At 36.5% G+C, this 12,641-nt stretch overlaps 1 protein-coding gene across 9 annotated transcripts in view; it reads right to left on the reverse strand.

Annotated features, from left to right (window-relative positions):
* ITSN2 (intersectin 2) overlaps positions 1-12,641 on the reverse strand; it is a 91,149-nt gene that overhangs the window by 27,021 nt on the left and 51,487 nt on the right. For 7 of the 9 annotated variants that reach the window (XM_039380959.1, XM_039380961.1, XM_027749253.2 and 4 more), the window contains exons 13-23: positions 11,822-11,971; positions 11,454-11,594; positions 10,558-10,645; positions 9,796-9,935; positions 8,796-8,876; positions 6,910-7,046; positions 4,805-5,250; positions 3,722-3,843; positions 1,774-1,949; positions 1,349-1,493; positions 678-883 (exon numbers count right to left, since the gene is read on the reverse strand). In XM_039380959.1, the coding sequence (XP_039236893.1) occupies positions 678-883; positions 1,349-1,493; positions 1,774-1,949; positions 3,722-3,843; positions 4,805-5,250; positions 6,910-7,046; positions 8,796-8,876; positions 9,796-9,935; positions 10,558-10,645; positions 11,454-11,594; positions 11,822-11,971 (1,832 nt within the window). The remainder of the gene's footprint in view (positions 1-677; positions 884-1,348; positions 1,494-1,773; positions 1,950-3,721; positions 3,844-4,804; positions 5,251-6,909; positions 7,047-8,795; positions 8,877-9,795; positions 9,936-10,557; positions 10,646-11,453; positions 11,595-11,821; positions 11,972-12,641) is intronic. The other 2 variants (XM_027749255.2, XM_027749254.2) reach the window with 1 other exon arrangement.

Here is a 12,641-nt window from a genome sequence, read left to right on the forward strand (position 1 = left end):
AAAAAAAAGTCACATGATGAAAGACAAGAAGATAAATTCACAAATTATGTTATCTAAAAGAAGTAAATTAAAGATTTTGACTAAATTCTCTTTTTAAATTCTTAATTAATTCTTTTTAATTCTTAATTTTTAAATTATTTTTAAAAGAATTTATAAGAACTTTTATCATAAAATGCATGAAAAGAATAATTCACAAACATGGTGAAGCCATCCCAGCAGTAACCAGACTTTGGATTGTTACCTGAACACTTATCCTGCAGCACTGGACTAGACATAATGATCTTTTCAAGTAAGGAAAAACACACCACTTCTACCAGATGTGCCTCTGAGCTTTCAGTTAGTTGTAGGTTACTTAAAAATTGGGACCTTCAGAGGCAGAATGCAACTGCACTGCAAGAGAGCTGACTTGTTAATGAGCAAGAAGTCTGGCACTTGATGAATAATCAAACACCACTGATTTTTCACAGCACTCAGCCTAGCGAGACTGTCTATTTACACAGCAGTGAGCCCAACATTACTTGGCTTGCCAGAATGAAATAATAAAAGCCTAAAACAACACGGTGTAAATTGTAAATGGTATTTATATTCTGCACACTAAAGCTCTGCAAGAATTCTGCACTCTAAACCACCTGTTTTTGTTAACTGCTGAATAAAACAACAAAAGAAGTCACACTTACTCCTCTTTCTTGATTTCACTCCCAGGTAAGAGCTTGACATACGACTTTGGAAACCAACCCCTTCCTCCATGTACCTCTCCGAACCACCAGTTCTCCTGCTGCTCCAGGACAGTAATGATATCATTCTTTGAAAAATTCAAGTGGTTATCTTTTTTTGCAGTCCAAGAGCAAAGTGCTTGTGCTTTTAGGTTCTCGACAGGCTGCCCCTATAAGACAGAAGTGGAGATGTTCATTGACCACACCACCCCAGACTGGTGCAAATGTTAAAACCAAACAAACACTGATGTATCTTTTATTGAAGCTTAAGCAACTCCATTCCTACTGAGTAGTTTTTAAGCAACTCCATTCCTACTGATGGCTGAGTAGTTTTTTTTTGCATTGATGTTTGCATGCAACTCAGTTTCTTATTTGTTAGAAATACCTCCTGCATCTAACTATAAGTGAGAATTATTTCAGAATTACAAAACATGAGCCTTCTTGTTCAATAGTCCCCGGAAATATGGAATTATATCAATGCACACTAATGGAGCATTCAAACAAGTTTCTTCATCCTCTAGCCTGTTCAGTGCGCCCAGCTTTAGCAAAGTTGTGTGTTGTTTTGGCTTCTCTTAAATCATTTTAATGAACATGAATCTAAAACACAGCAAGTTACCCACTCTCACACAATGTACCTGCCCATGAACGGGTGAAACAGATCCAGGGGACACAGTGCGAGTAAAAGCTGATTTCTGTTGCCAGGCTGTGTTAACATTCAGGCTAGAAAAGGGGATGTTTTGGTAATCAGATTCTTCTGCAGATTTACTTGGTGAAAGTGGTCTGCAAATGGAACACAGGCATATTTATCAAATTACAATTTTTATTTAGTAAGTACCTCAAGCAGAGTATTTTTTTAATATATATAAAACAGATATTCTATACAATGGGAAACAGACTATCCAATACCTAAAAGTCTTAGCTTGGAAACTTTAAGGATGTTCTTCAATATGTTTTATGCCTTTATATTTTAAAAACAAACACCAAGTGAAACTATACAGCACACTATGTACTAGCCAAATTTAGAAAAAGCAATTTCAACACAAGCATAACAAAAACTCACTCTGAAGCAGCTGAGGTAGTAGATACAGATACTGTAGGAGGAAGTAAGGCTTTCTTAGGAGATAAAGCTTTTTCTCCTTCTGGTATTTTTTCTACATAATTGCATGGAAACCAACCAAAATGTCCTTGAAAACTCCCATAAAGCCAACCAGGCTCTCCCACAGTTTTTTCATCAACCTATGGACAGGGGGATAAATAAAAAGGAAACAGAATTAGCAGTATGAAACAAATGGGGTACCTGGTGTGTCAGCACCTGCTGGCACTGAACTAAGCAGTGCTCACACAAGGATCAGCATTTTCATTCTCCCCTTTCAGAACTGAGCTGATTTTGCCCTGTTCACAAAACAGGGTAATGATGCAGCCACACTGGTTTCAGATACAGGTAGAGACAGGCCTCAAAGACATTATATTCCTCCAAACAGGTCCCAGACATGCACATGGGGGATCCTGTAGTGTATCTGGAGCCACTCTGGCCTGCCAAAAATTATAGTGCATTGTGTCGTGTTTTGCTGAATGTGCAGCCCACAGGCAGTGGCTGGAGAGCCCAGCAGAGCAGGGAAACAACCATTCTGCTTACAGATATAATTAACTGTGCCAGCTGACTGCAATCAAAACACACCCAAAAGTGCTGCTGTCTACTGTATGATTAAGTATAGAGCATCCTTAAACATTCACAGCAATACTGAAGCTTCTATTATGCTGCAAATTAGCCAGTTAGTGAAAACTGGCTAAAAATTAGCAGCTCAAAATACTATCAGCTTGTTAGCTTAGCTGAGGTTTGGGGTGTAAGAGGAGGAGGAGGAGGTGGCAGCTATTAGCCCATTTCTGAAATCAGGCACCAGTAGTTAAATGATACAATTATAGATGAGAAGGAAGTCAAAACAAAACCTTCTTTTCTTCTCTTGTTCCTTCTTCCAGGCTTCGATGGTATGAAAATGCAAATAAATGGTTTAACGTTGTTAAACTGAAGCTTAATAGTCAAACAGTGTTTTAATATTTTGTACCACACTGCTTTGTAATTCCCCCTTATCACCTACCTATATCACTTATAGTCTGACTGAGGAGGAACCATAAGTACTTATACATTAGATATAAATATTAATTGTATTACCACAGCTGTAGATCAGTTTTCACAAGTTCACCTGAAGGCACAGGCTTTCAAGACAATGTATGCTGCCAAGTGATAGAATTACAAGAAATAACATAGATTTCAACTGAGATGCTACAAGGCATTTTCAGTCTTACAGTCCTGCTGTAATATTATATATAGCAAATTCAGCTGACCCCAGGAAAGTGCTACAAAGAAGGGAGACTGAATAAATTACTATAGGTATCTGTCTGAGGAAGGATTTATAAAGGACAGTCAGCAAGAGAATCATAGAATCGTAATGGTTTGGGTTCGGAGAGAACTTAAAGATCATCTGTTTCCAACCTGTCTGCCAAGGGCAGGGACACTCTCCACTAGACCTGTTTGCTTAGAGAGGCAGAAATCTATGTTAAGAATATACTGGAAAACAGTATTAAAATTCAGAAGAGCCTTTAACATCTACTTGTTAAATAACTAGTTTGATTTTAATTCAAATGCCATTAATTAATAATTCATGTCTCTGTTTACTGTGCTCATATTTCAAGCAGACACTTACAAACCAACTTGTACAATGAACTGCAAAAACTACATCATTTCGAGTCTACTATTTTTAGAAAGTTTATGTTTAGCATTCACTATGGTTATTTTTAAAGAGATTCTCAGCATCTTTAGGATTTGTAAGATTCAAAGAAATATCCTGGCTGAACTAATCCTAATTTCATCTATTTAAAAAAAAAAAAGCAGCAATCCAACTTAAATTTTAAGTAAACGTTAAAATATATCAACACAATGCTTTTGACCCTTATGACCTTGTGCATCTCAAGGTCATTTTTGCAATTTAAATGTGAATGGCAAATCTTACCTGAATTACATCCCCAGTATTAAAGCTCATCTCATCGTGGTTCCTTGCTTCAAATGGATACAACGCTCTGTAATTTACCAAGGCAACAGAATTCCTGGACTCTGCAACAGTAACTGCATTGCCTGGAAGGATAAGAAAACCAGTTACCATTTTGATACAGCTGAAAGACAAGCACTTAGTTGGAGTCCCATCATTTATCTTCTCATCTTTCCTTGCCACTCTGCTCTGTGGCTGCCACTGGTTAAAGCCAGTGCTTTAACAGAGTCTCATTTAATACCATCATAATTTTCCAAGTTGAAAAGATACCACTGTTGCAACAATAAGTGTTCATCAGCATGTCTGAAGATTTTATTTAGAAACCCAAAATAGCAAAATATCACGGTTTATATTTTCTTTGCACTTCTGTTCTGCAATGAGTTACTAACAGTGAATGTTTTACAAGGTATAGCTGAGGTATGCAAATATTTTTCAGCCCTGTTCTAATTTGGTTTTTGCTGAACTCAGTGATAAAAGTGGCTAATAAAAATTGGCAAGGACTTATGAAGCATGAAACTAATCAAAAGTGTCTTTAATATTATTAAACCACTATTTTTCCAAGTCCCACAGGTAGTTAGGTCTAGTCATTCAGTTCTTTGGTTTTTTTTAATATGAGGCATTGAGTAATGCAGAAATAAACTAGATTTCACTATTAATAAATCACTTTTCTGAGTGTTACCTGCCCATCTCTCATCGCTGAACAAAAAACTCCATATTAACATTATTTTTTAATGAAAGAAGGTGCAAGCCTTAAGAAAAAGCCAAAAATATTACTCTTTCTAGTATCTGTAGTTTGTTGACCACAGTCACTGGAAGATTTGTCATCAGTCATAGGTCCTGAAAACTGATAAAAGTAACCTAAGTTAACAGGATGTTTTATAACTAACTATAGATGCGAAACATCGCTGGTTTGGGTTTTTTAAATTATATCTTAGACAATGTCTAAGCCTGCCATGACGTCACATTAACAATAACACATATGAAGAATGAAATAACACTCAGGAAAATAAAACCCATTAAAGCAAAAATGTAACAGACTAAGATTACCTTCATTTTTCCAGGGTGGCTTAAGACTTTTACCCTCTGTTGGTTTCAAAAGATCTGCAAACTTTTCATTTATGTTTATTTTAGAAGTGTGTTTCTCCATCTCTTGAGAGTTGGTTGCTTCTTTTATCTTTTTCAGTTCTTCGTTCTGCTTACGCCTCTCCTCAGCTTCTTTTGCTACTTGTTCTTGCTTTCTTTTATCTTCTTCCAGTTGCCTCTGCCTTTGTTGTTCTGTCTCCCTCAGGATTGTGGCTTGTCTACTTTTCTCCTCCTCTGCAAGAAGCTGTTGTTTGTTTTCCCTTTCTCTCATCTGAGCAAGTGCTTCTTCAGCTTTCAGCTTTTCTTGGACTTTTTCCTGCATCCGTTCTTCCTCCAGTCGCTTCTTTTTCTCTTCCTCTTCCCTTCGAATATTTTCCTGCCATCGGTTCTCCTTATCCCGTTTTGCTTTCCTGAAAGGAAGGAATGAGACAGGTAAGAGAACATTCATATAAAAATGAATGACATTGTGTTCCTAATTGATGGCACTTGTCAGCAAAGCTCAGTCTTGATCATTCTGCTCTCTGGGCAATCAGCTCTTCCATAGGAGAGTGTGCTTGGTCTTCACATGAGTGCCAGTATATTCCACATAAAAACAACAAATAGATTAAAATTCTTGGTACAGAATGTAGTTCTGTTGCCACGGGGTTACTTCTGCAGTGCCTTCACGAGCACTTCTGCCCATTTGCATCCTGATGAGCAAGAATTGATCTGTTAATTGAACCAAGCTGGATTTAGGCTTCCCACCGACATCCTATCCAAATTCCTGATGCGAAACAATCATTTCAAAACAGATTAATTTCACGCAGGTACATACATAGAAATAGCCTTTGAATACTGACTTTTGCTGCTGGAAGTATTTGCCTTCAGCAGTTGCAATACCCTAATTCCTGCCATGACCACTCTTCAGCAGACAGAATCTGAAAATCTGACTGTATTCTCTGTAATTATTTAGCTGCTATCCTGTGCCCCAGCTATCAAAAGAAGTTATTATCCAATTCAACATGATTAAAAATCATTGGAATGTAGCTGTCATTTCTTCAGAAAAGAAAGGACCTAACCCTTTGGGCCACCTTCTGTGGAGGTTGTTGAGGAGGGACCATGTCTAGATGAGACTATTTCATCAGCTCACTGTGGGAGATCCACTTCCCTGATGGGCATTTTACTGTGCATCCAAGCACATGGCAGGACGTAGTAGAAGCTGTGCAGTGATGTTGTTACCCTATCACATAGCTGTGTTCAACCAAAAAATTAACACAAAATAGGCAGCTGATAGCAGAAGGTCCAGAGAGAGAGGAAAAAATTGAGTGGCATCTTAAGACAGACAGAACCAAACCTTAAAAACTAGTTTCTTAATCAGTCAAACAAAACAAAACAAAACTAGTCTGGAGCAAGACCATGAGAAATTAAAAGCTGAGAACAGTAAGATTTTGAGTGCTTGATACAAGATTGGGCGGAGCAAAACCAGGACACATGTAAGTGAAGGGATGATCCTCTCAAACAGAACTGAATTTTCTCACTGTCCTCCCTCCTATAAAAGGAACCAAATTTAAAATTTATGGGTTGCTCACTCATCCAGCTTTCCAGACTAGCATAGGAATTAAGCAGTCAATGCCCTTCCTTAAGGAAGTATCAATCTCACAACTGCTGGGATATATGTGACAAAAACCTGGCAACTGCTCAGTCAGAAGTGCTTTTAAAGAAAAGTCAGATGTTTGGAGGCCACTAAAATAAGACAGAATATATGAGGAATTTTAAATGTCTGAAGATTTTCTATTAAAGGTACTAAAAATCCTAATAGCTAAAAAGTGACTACTTGGTTTATTTATACATCAAAGCTGAATTACAAAGTTTGCTTTTATCTTTGTTTCTAAACAGATTGGAAAGAGGCAAGTCAAACCATCTTACACCAGTGGTAGTCCACATAAAATGTTTCCTCTAGGCAACCAACAGGATGTATTTTTACATTCAAATACATATATATATATACGTACACACACATATATCTTAAAAGTCACTACAGCATTATTTTGCTTTAAAAACTGCAATGCTGATACATTCAGCCATGGTACCTTGCAGCCTCATCTTCCAGTCTCTTCTGCTGTACAAGTTCAGTTCTTCTTTTTTCTATCTCCCTTATTTTGTCCTGTTTGATCCTGTGGAGCTGCTCCAAGGCTAATTGCTGTGTGCTGTAACTTTCTCTCAGGTCCTAGGGAGGGAACACAATGAAGTACATCAAAGGGAATAAAGCCAATCTTTGAGAAAAGCAATCCAGGCATTTTAATGCTTTTTGAACCAAGTTTTAATACAAATGGCCAAAGTAGTATTAAGTTATTAACAGTCCTTGGAGGTCACTGTAAAGAAAATCAAATCAACAGAAGGATAAAGGGAGATGGCAAGTTTGCAAAGTCAGTGACATATTTTAGGCTTTCAAAGAGCCCTTCCAGTCATACACCTGCTGGAAATGCCAAATACGACACGAGAGTGGAAGACACAAAACTGAGTGTTCAAACACAACATTATCTAAGGGCAGAGAAGGCAGTGAAGCATATTTTAAATAACTACAAGGAGGCAGATTTCAGCTGAAAGCCAACACAGTACCATAAAGTTAAGAACACATCCCTGCAGTGGGGGGCTTGCCTTTGTGATGCCTTCTGAATGATCAGTCCCATATTTAAATCAGAAAAACTTTAAAAAACTACACAGCAGGCTTACCACTGTGGGAAGCCATAGCTTAAAGACACTAACTCTGACTGGCGTTCTCCTGTATTTGTAAAATTCACAATTTTAGTTTTTTTCTTTTGAGCACATCCTTCAAATCCTATTCCACCTCCCTCTGATAACAACCGTTTTTCAGAGCAAAACATCAGCATGAGTCCTTGGAATAATTAAATTAACAGAAGAAAAAAAAAATCAACAATAATAGAATTACTTTAGATTGTGCTTCACCATGTTCCAAAACATCTGTAAGATAGAGTGTTTTTCTTAAAAATCCTATTGATACACATTGAGCAATGCAACAGGATCGATCTCATAAATACAACCAAAGCAATTAAGAACGATCCATTCCCACTACAATGTGCAACTCTATCAATAATCATGTTGCCTAAGAGATACTGTGTAATTTACATGACAAAGGCAAGATAACAAGATTGCTGTGTCAGTGAAAGTCTCTGTAGCAACAAACTAAATCAAGCAATTGACTGCAATTTCCTCCCAACATATTCAGCTGAGAATACTTTTTCTTCTCATTTTGTATAAAAATTCAGGGTTGCTTCAGAAGCAAACCTGCATTATAAAAACTCTCATATCTTTGATTTAAGGACAGAAAAACCCTTATGCAAAATGAAAAGCTCAGTAAAGTAATTCTGACTTTTTTTTCCACTCATAAATTATTCTCAAAGTCAGATTTCTGACCCCAGCAGACAAAAGCAGTGTTGAAGAAAGACAGCAAGTAGGGTTTTAGTACTGGGTTAATCTGGAGGTTTAACAACGTTGTGTTTTCCATGTCATATGTCATAATCTGCATACTGATCCTATTTCTATACTTTTAAACTTGGATAAGAATCCTCACAGCTTCAGATGCATGGATATATGGAGACAGCAACAGATGAAAAAGTGGGAGAGGACACTGTTTTCATCTGAGACAATATTTTTTTGTTTCACATTACCTTAACTAAGAAGAAAAATACCTGGGTAAAACAATTTAGTGGACAGTTTATTAAGAAATAAAAAGTCAATATTTTGCTATCAGTATTTTGCAGTTTGGATTTCTAAGCAGGTAAGAAAATGTTAAGTCTTTAAGAGGATGTAAAAGCTAGCAGAAAGAAAAACAGCCTATCAATTGTCTATTAGGAAAATGTATTTAATAGAAGTTGTACAACTAAACAGAAAGGGTAAGCAGAGAAAAATTGCGAAATAATTAAAAAACCAAAAAAGCCAAAGATTAGAAAATAACCTTAAGTAAGAGGAAGAGGTTGTTGAGACAGCTTAGCAGAGACAAAAGGCACTGAAGAACAGAATCATCCATATTCTCACACTGTAAGATAAGGTAGATAAAAAGCCAATTAATCTTTGCACTGTATTTTGAAAAACATATTTGAGGGAAGACTGAATTGTGGATGCAGCCACTGAACACAGCAAGCCATGCAATAAACAAGTAACTAAAAAAGCATGTTGTATGAAGCCATTTCTAAAAAGAAAAGAAATTCCTTAAATGTTTACAAATTTCTGCGTGGTTTTTTTTTTTTTTTTAACTGGGAGAGTGCAGAGCTCTCACTCTGATCCATCATTAATCCATTACTTAAGGAAAAAGTTCCCATCAGTGCCACTAGGAGTAAGCTGGTAAATAAAGTTAAGTGGATGTTACCCTGTGAGAGGTGCCTGAGGTTTTAGACAAGGCAAGAGTGGCCTCTGAAACAAAAACACCTTCAAGGACAGTGGTCAATAATACATAACTTCTATGCAAATTGGTGGCCTAGGCCTTAGGATAATACCTAAGGATTAGGTGATCTTTGGATAATACCTAAATCTGCCACCAGATTTTGTACAGTGTACTACGAAAACGTGCTCCTTTTAATAAAAGTTAAATGTTCAGTGCACAATTCAAAAATAATAGCCAATACGACCTCATAATGTAAGAACAGAATTTGCAAGGGTCTGAAAAACTTTAATTCTAAATCAAAAAGAATTCTAGAAGGCAAAAGGTGAGAGTGAGCAACAGCTGAGTCATGCAAAGCAATGATTAGCAAGAGATTCATATTTTAGTACAATAGCAATAGATTTAAGTGTATTTTTATTGTATGATTTACTCCAAGACTTTTGGTAACTCTTATTTGACACTGGAAGTTGGGGAAAGCTTTTTGGAAGCCTGGTAGAAGTGGCATCAATCTTTATGACCGGATGAAGAAATAAAATATAGTGCTTACAGGTGTAAGATATTTAGGTAACGCACGTACCTTAAGCTGACTGTTAAATTCATCCATTTCAGCAAGTTTAGAAGCAGTTTCCTTCTCAAGGGCATCTAATTGTTCCTTAAGTCTTTGGCATAATTCTTCCTTTTCTACGGACTTCTTGGTCACTGAACTGACTCCTGTACCTGCATAAGGAAAGACAAGCAATTTTACAAGAATTTCTGTTTTCACTAACTATTTTATTATTTTCCTAATATAAACACATTCCTAACCTCTTTCCTCAAAAAAATTCCTTGATTCACCTTTCTATTCATATACAGCTTGAAGAAGAAATGGCCCCAACACTGAACTGAGACATACAGGCATTACATGGAATATATACAGAATAATTTGCAATTTGGGTGTGTTTTTTTTTTAATATCAGACCAATTCATAGCAAACTTCTCTAGACAGTGACTTCCAGTGTGGTTTGATGTAAAGACCAATGTAAACTTTACATGAATTAATTCCCTTGAGTCTACACTACCAAAAAACAGACGAATTTTAATACTATGGGCCACATAGCCTGTATACGTAGATTTTCAAGACAAAGTTTCAAGCAAAATCTGTGCTTTCTTGCAAAAATGTGTTTGTTTACCCCTTATCTAGAACATGAGGGGAAAAATGGAATGTAGATGAAACAATGGCTTTAACTGAAAAGATATAAAAGTGAAGGTGTTATTAACCCATTTGTATCCTTCAGACTTGTTTACAAGAGATGAAAATTCAGCAGTGCAAACAGAAGAGAATTCACTTGCAAGCACTTACTCTGAGTGTTTTCAAGTTGAGCATTTTTTATCCTTTCATTTAACAACTGCTTTTCAGGAACCAAATAAATTAGTTTATTCTGATAATCCTGTAGATATTGAAGGGAACATGACAAATTTTTAATATTGTTTATAAATCAGCAAGTAAAAATGAGTGAAATTTCAAACATAACTTCAACTCATATTAATGAAACATGGATGCAAGTTACCATTATGGGGTAAAGGAAAATATGACCTCTATACTCTTAATAGAAATAGTATTAAAATTGAAAGCTTTTGACCCAAAAGCATTAACACAGCTGGAAGAAATTTTAACAGACATGTTAAAAGTGTAAATATTATCATGAGACCATTTAAGTTGACTGCCCTAAGCTTAACATAAAACAGTAACAAAAAGAAAAGATGTTTCCCTGACATGCAAAAGCATTAATAAAAATACAGTACAGGATGATTCATGGTAGTCAACTGAATTGAAATAATTTACGTCTTGTTATTCAAAGACAGGGGAAAAAAAAAAAAAAAAGAGCAGCAAGGTAATTCAGCCTTAAGATAAACTTGTTCTGGATACAGAACAACACTCCTCATAAAAATTTGAGTCTGGAGCCATAAAAGAACTCATAACTGAAGAGAAGTCCCTTTAATCAGTTCACAGAAGACCAGCTGCAGTTTTGACAACTGTTCTCATTTAACTATCAGCTCATTGTACTGCATATAATAATTTCTTTAACACCACACATAAGCTAAAACCCTCTGCCATGCTGACAGCCTTGCCTATTTCCTCTCTCCACTATAATCCAACTGATTCCCTATTCCTCCCTATGGGGAAGCATTATCAACAGTGTTATGGAAACAGAATACAGTAAAGGAAAATTACAAGCTTAACAGAAAGTTACATACCTCAAGCTGTTGTTGTAGTTGCTTGACTTCCATGATTCCTTGGTCATATTTCCTATCTAAAGCCTCCAGTTCAGTTTTTCTAGCTTGCTTTTTGCTACGAATATCTTGCAGTCTGCCTGAGATTTGCTTATGTTTGTCGGTCTAGAAAGAAATCAAAGACAGATTATACCACATATGGAAAAAGTCACTTCACTAAATCTGTGGGCAGATCAGTTCACAATCAATTCTTTAAAACAACCCAAAATACCTGCTTTAGATTCCTCATCCAGAACAGAGTGAAAATCCTAGTGGGCCATTACTGCAGACATTAAGATTTGCATAGTTTAAAATACCATATTTCAACACGTGTAGTGAAATTCCTGTCTTACCAGAGCTTCTAATTCAAGATTGAGGCTCTTCTTTTTAGAGGTCAACTTGACAATTTCTTCTTGTTCCCTGTTACGTTGATTAAGAAGTTCTTGGCGACGAATTCTCTCCCATTCCAGTCGTCGCTGGCGCTCAAGTTCTTGCTTTGCTGCCTGTACAAAAGTTACATTGCCTTAAATTACAACAGAGATGCAGAACTCAGAGACCATAATTTAATGTAATGTGCTCTATTTCTGAACAGCATAACAGCAACACAACATAATGTCTTCTGTAAAGTGCTTTTATATACTTCAGCATCAAAGAAGGCAGGAAGTGATCCTGTAAGATTCTTCATGTCATGCTCCCAAGCCTGGATGAAGAAAAGCTACATAATTCTAATTGTAGCTATGGAATACTGCCCAAAAATAGCACATTGACAGATACTACTAGAAATTTCCTCTGAGTATTTCACAGAACTAAATAAAACAGACAAGTCTGATGCATGTGCTGAGACACCAAGTAGTAGCAAATTTGTCTCAAGTTCAGCTGTCAAAATGTTATCAATTATGAATTCAGTACAATCTCGTTTGGAATACAAATTTTTGCAAAAATCCAAGAAAATCTCATCTGTCCTATGAAGTATCTGAAAATCTTTAACCCATGCCAAACACTCGATTCATCTCTAACAGACCCAATGTTTTCAGACACAAATAACATTCTTTCTCCAAGACCATCTGCCAGTGGCCATGCGAGGGGACAGAACCAAAGTCAGCGTTCAAATCCTGAATGCTCTGCCAAGTGGATACTGTATGATTGTACACATTCCTTAGAGCAATAAAAAAA

This window comes from Pipra filicauda, unplaced genomic scaffold (assembly GCF_003945595.2).
Source record: "Pipra filicauda isolate LSUMZ 115617 unplaced genomic scaffold, ASM394559v2 scaffold209_size2725305_pilon, whole genome shotgun sequence".
In the NCBI taxonomy this organism is placed as follows: Eukaryota; Metazoa; Chordata; class Aves; order Passeriformes; family Pipridae; genus Pipra; species Pipra filicauda.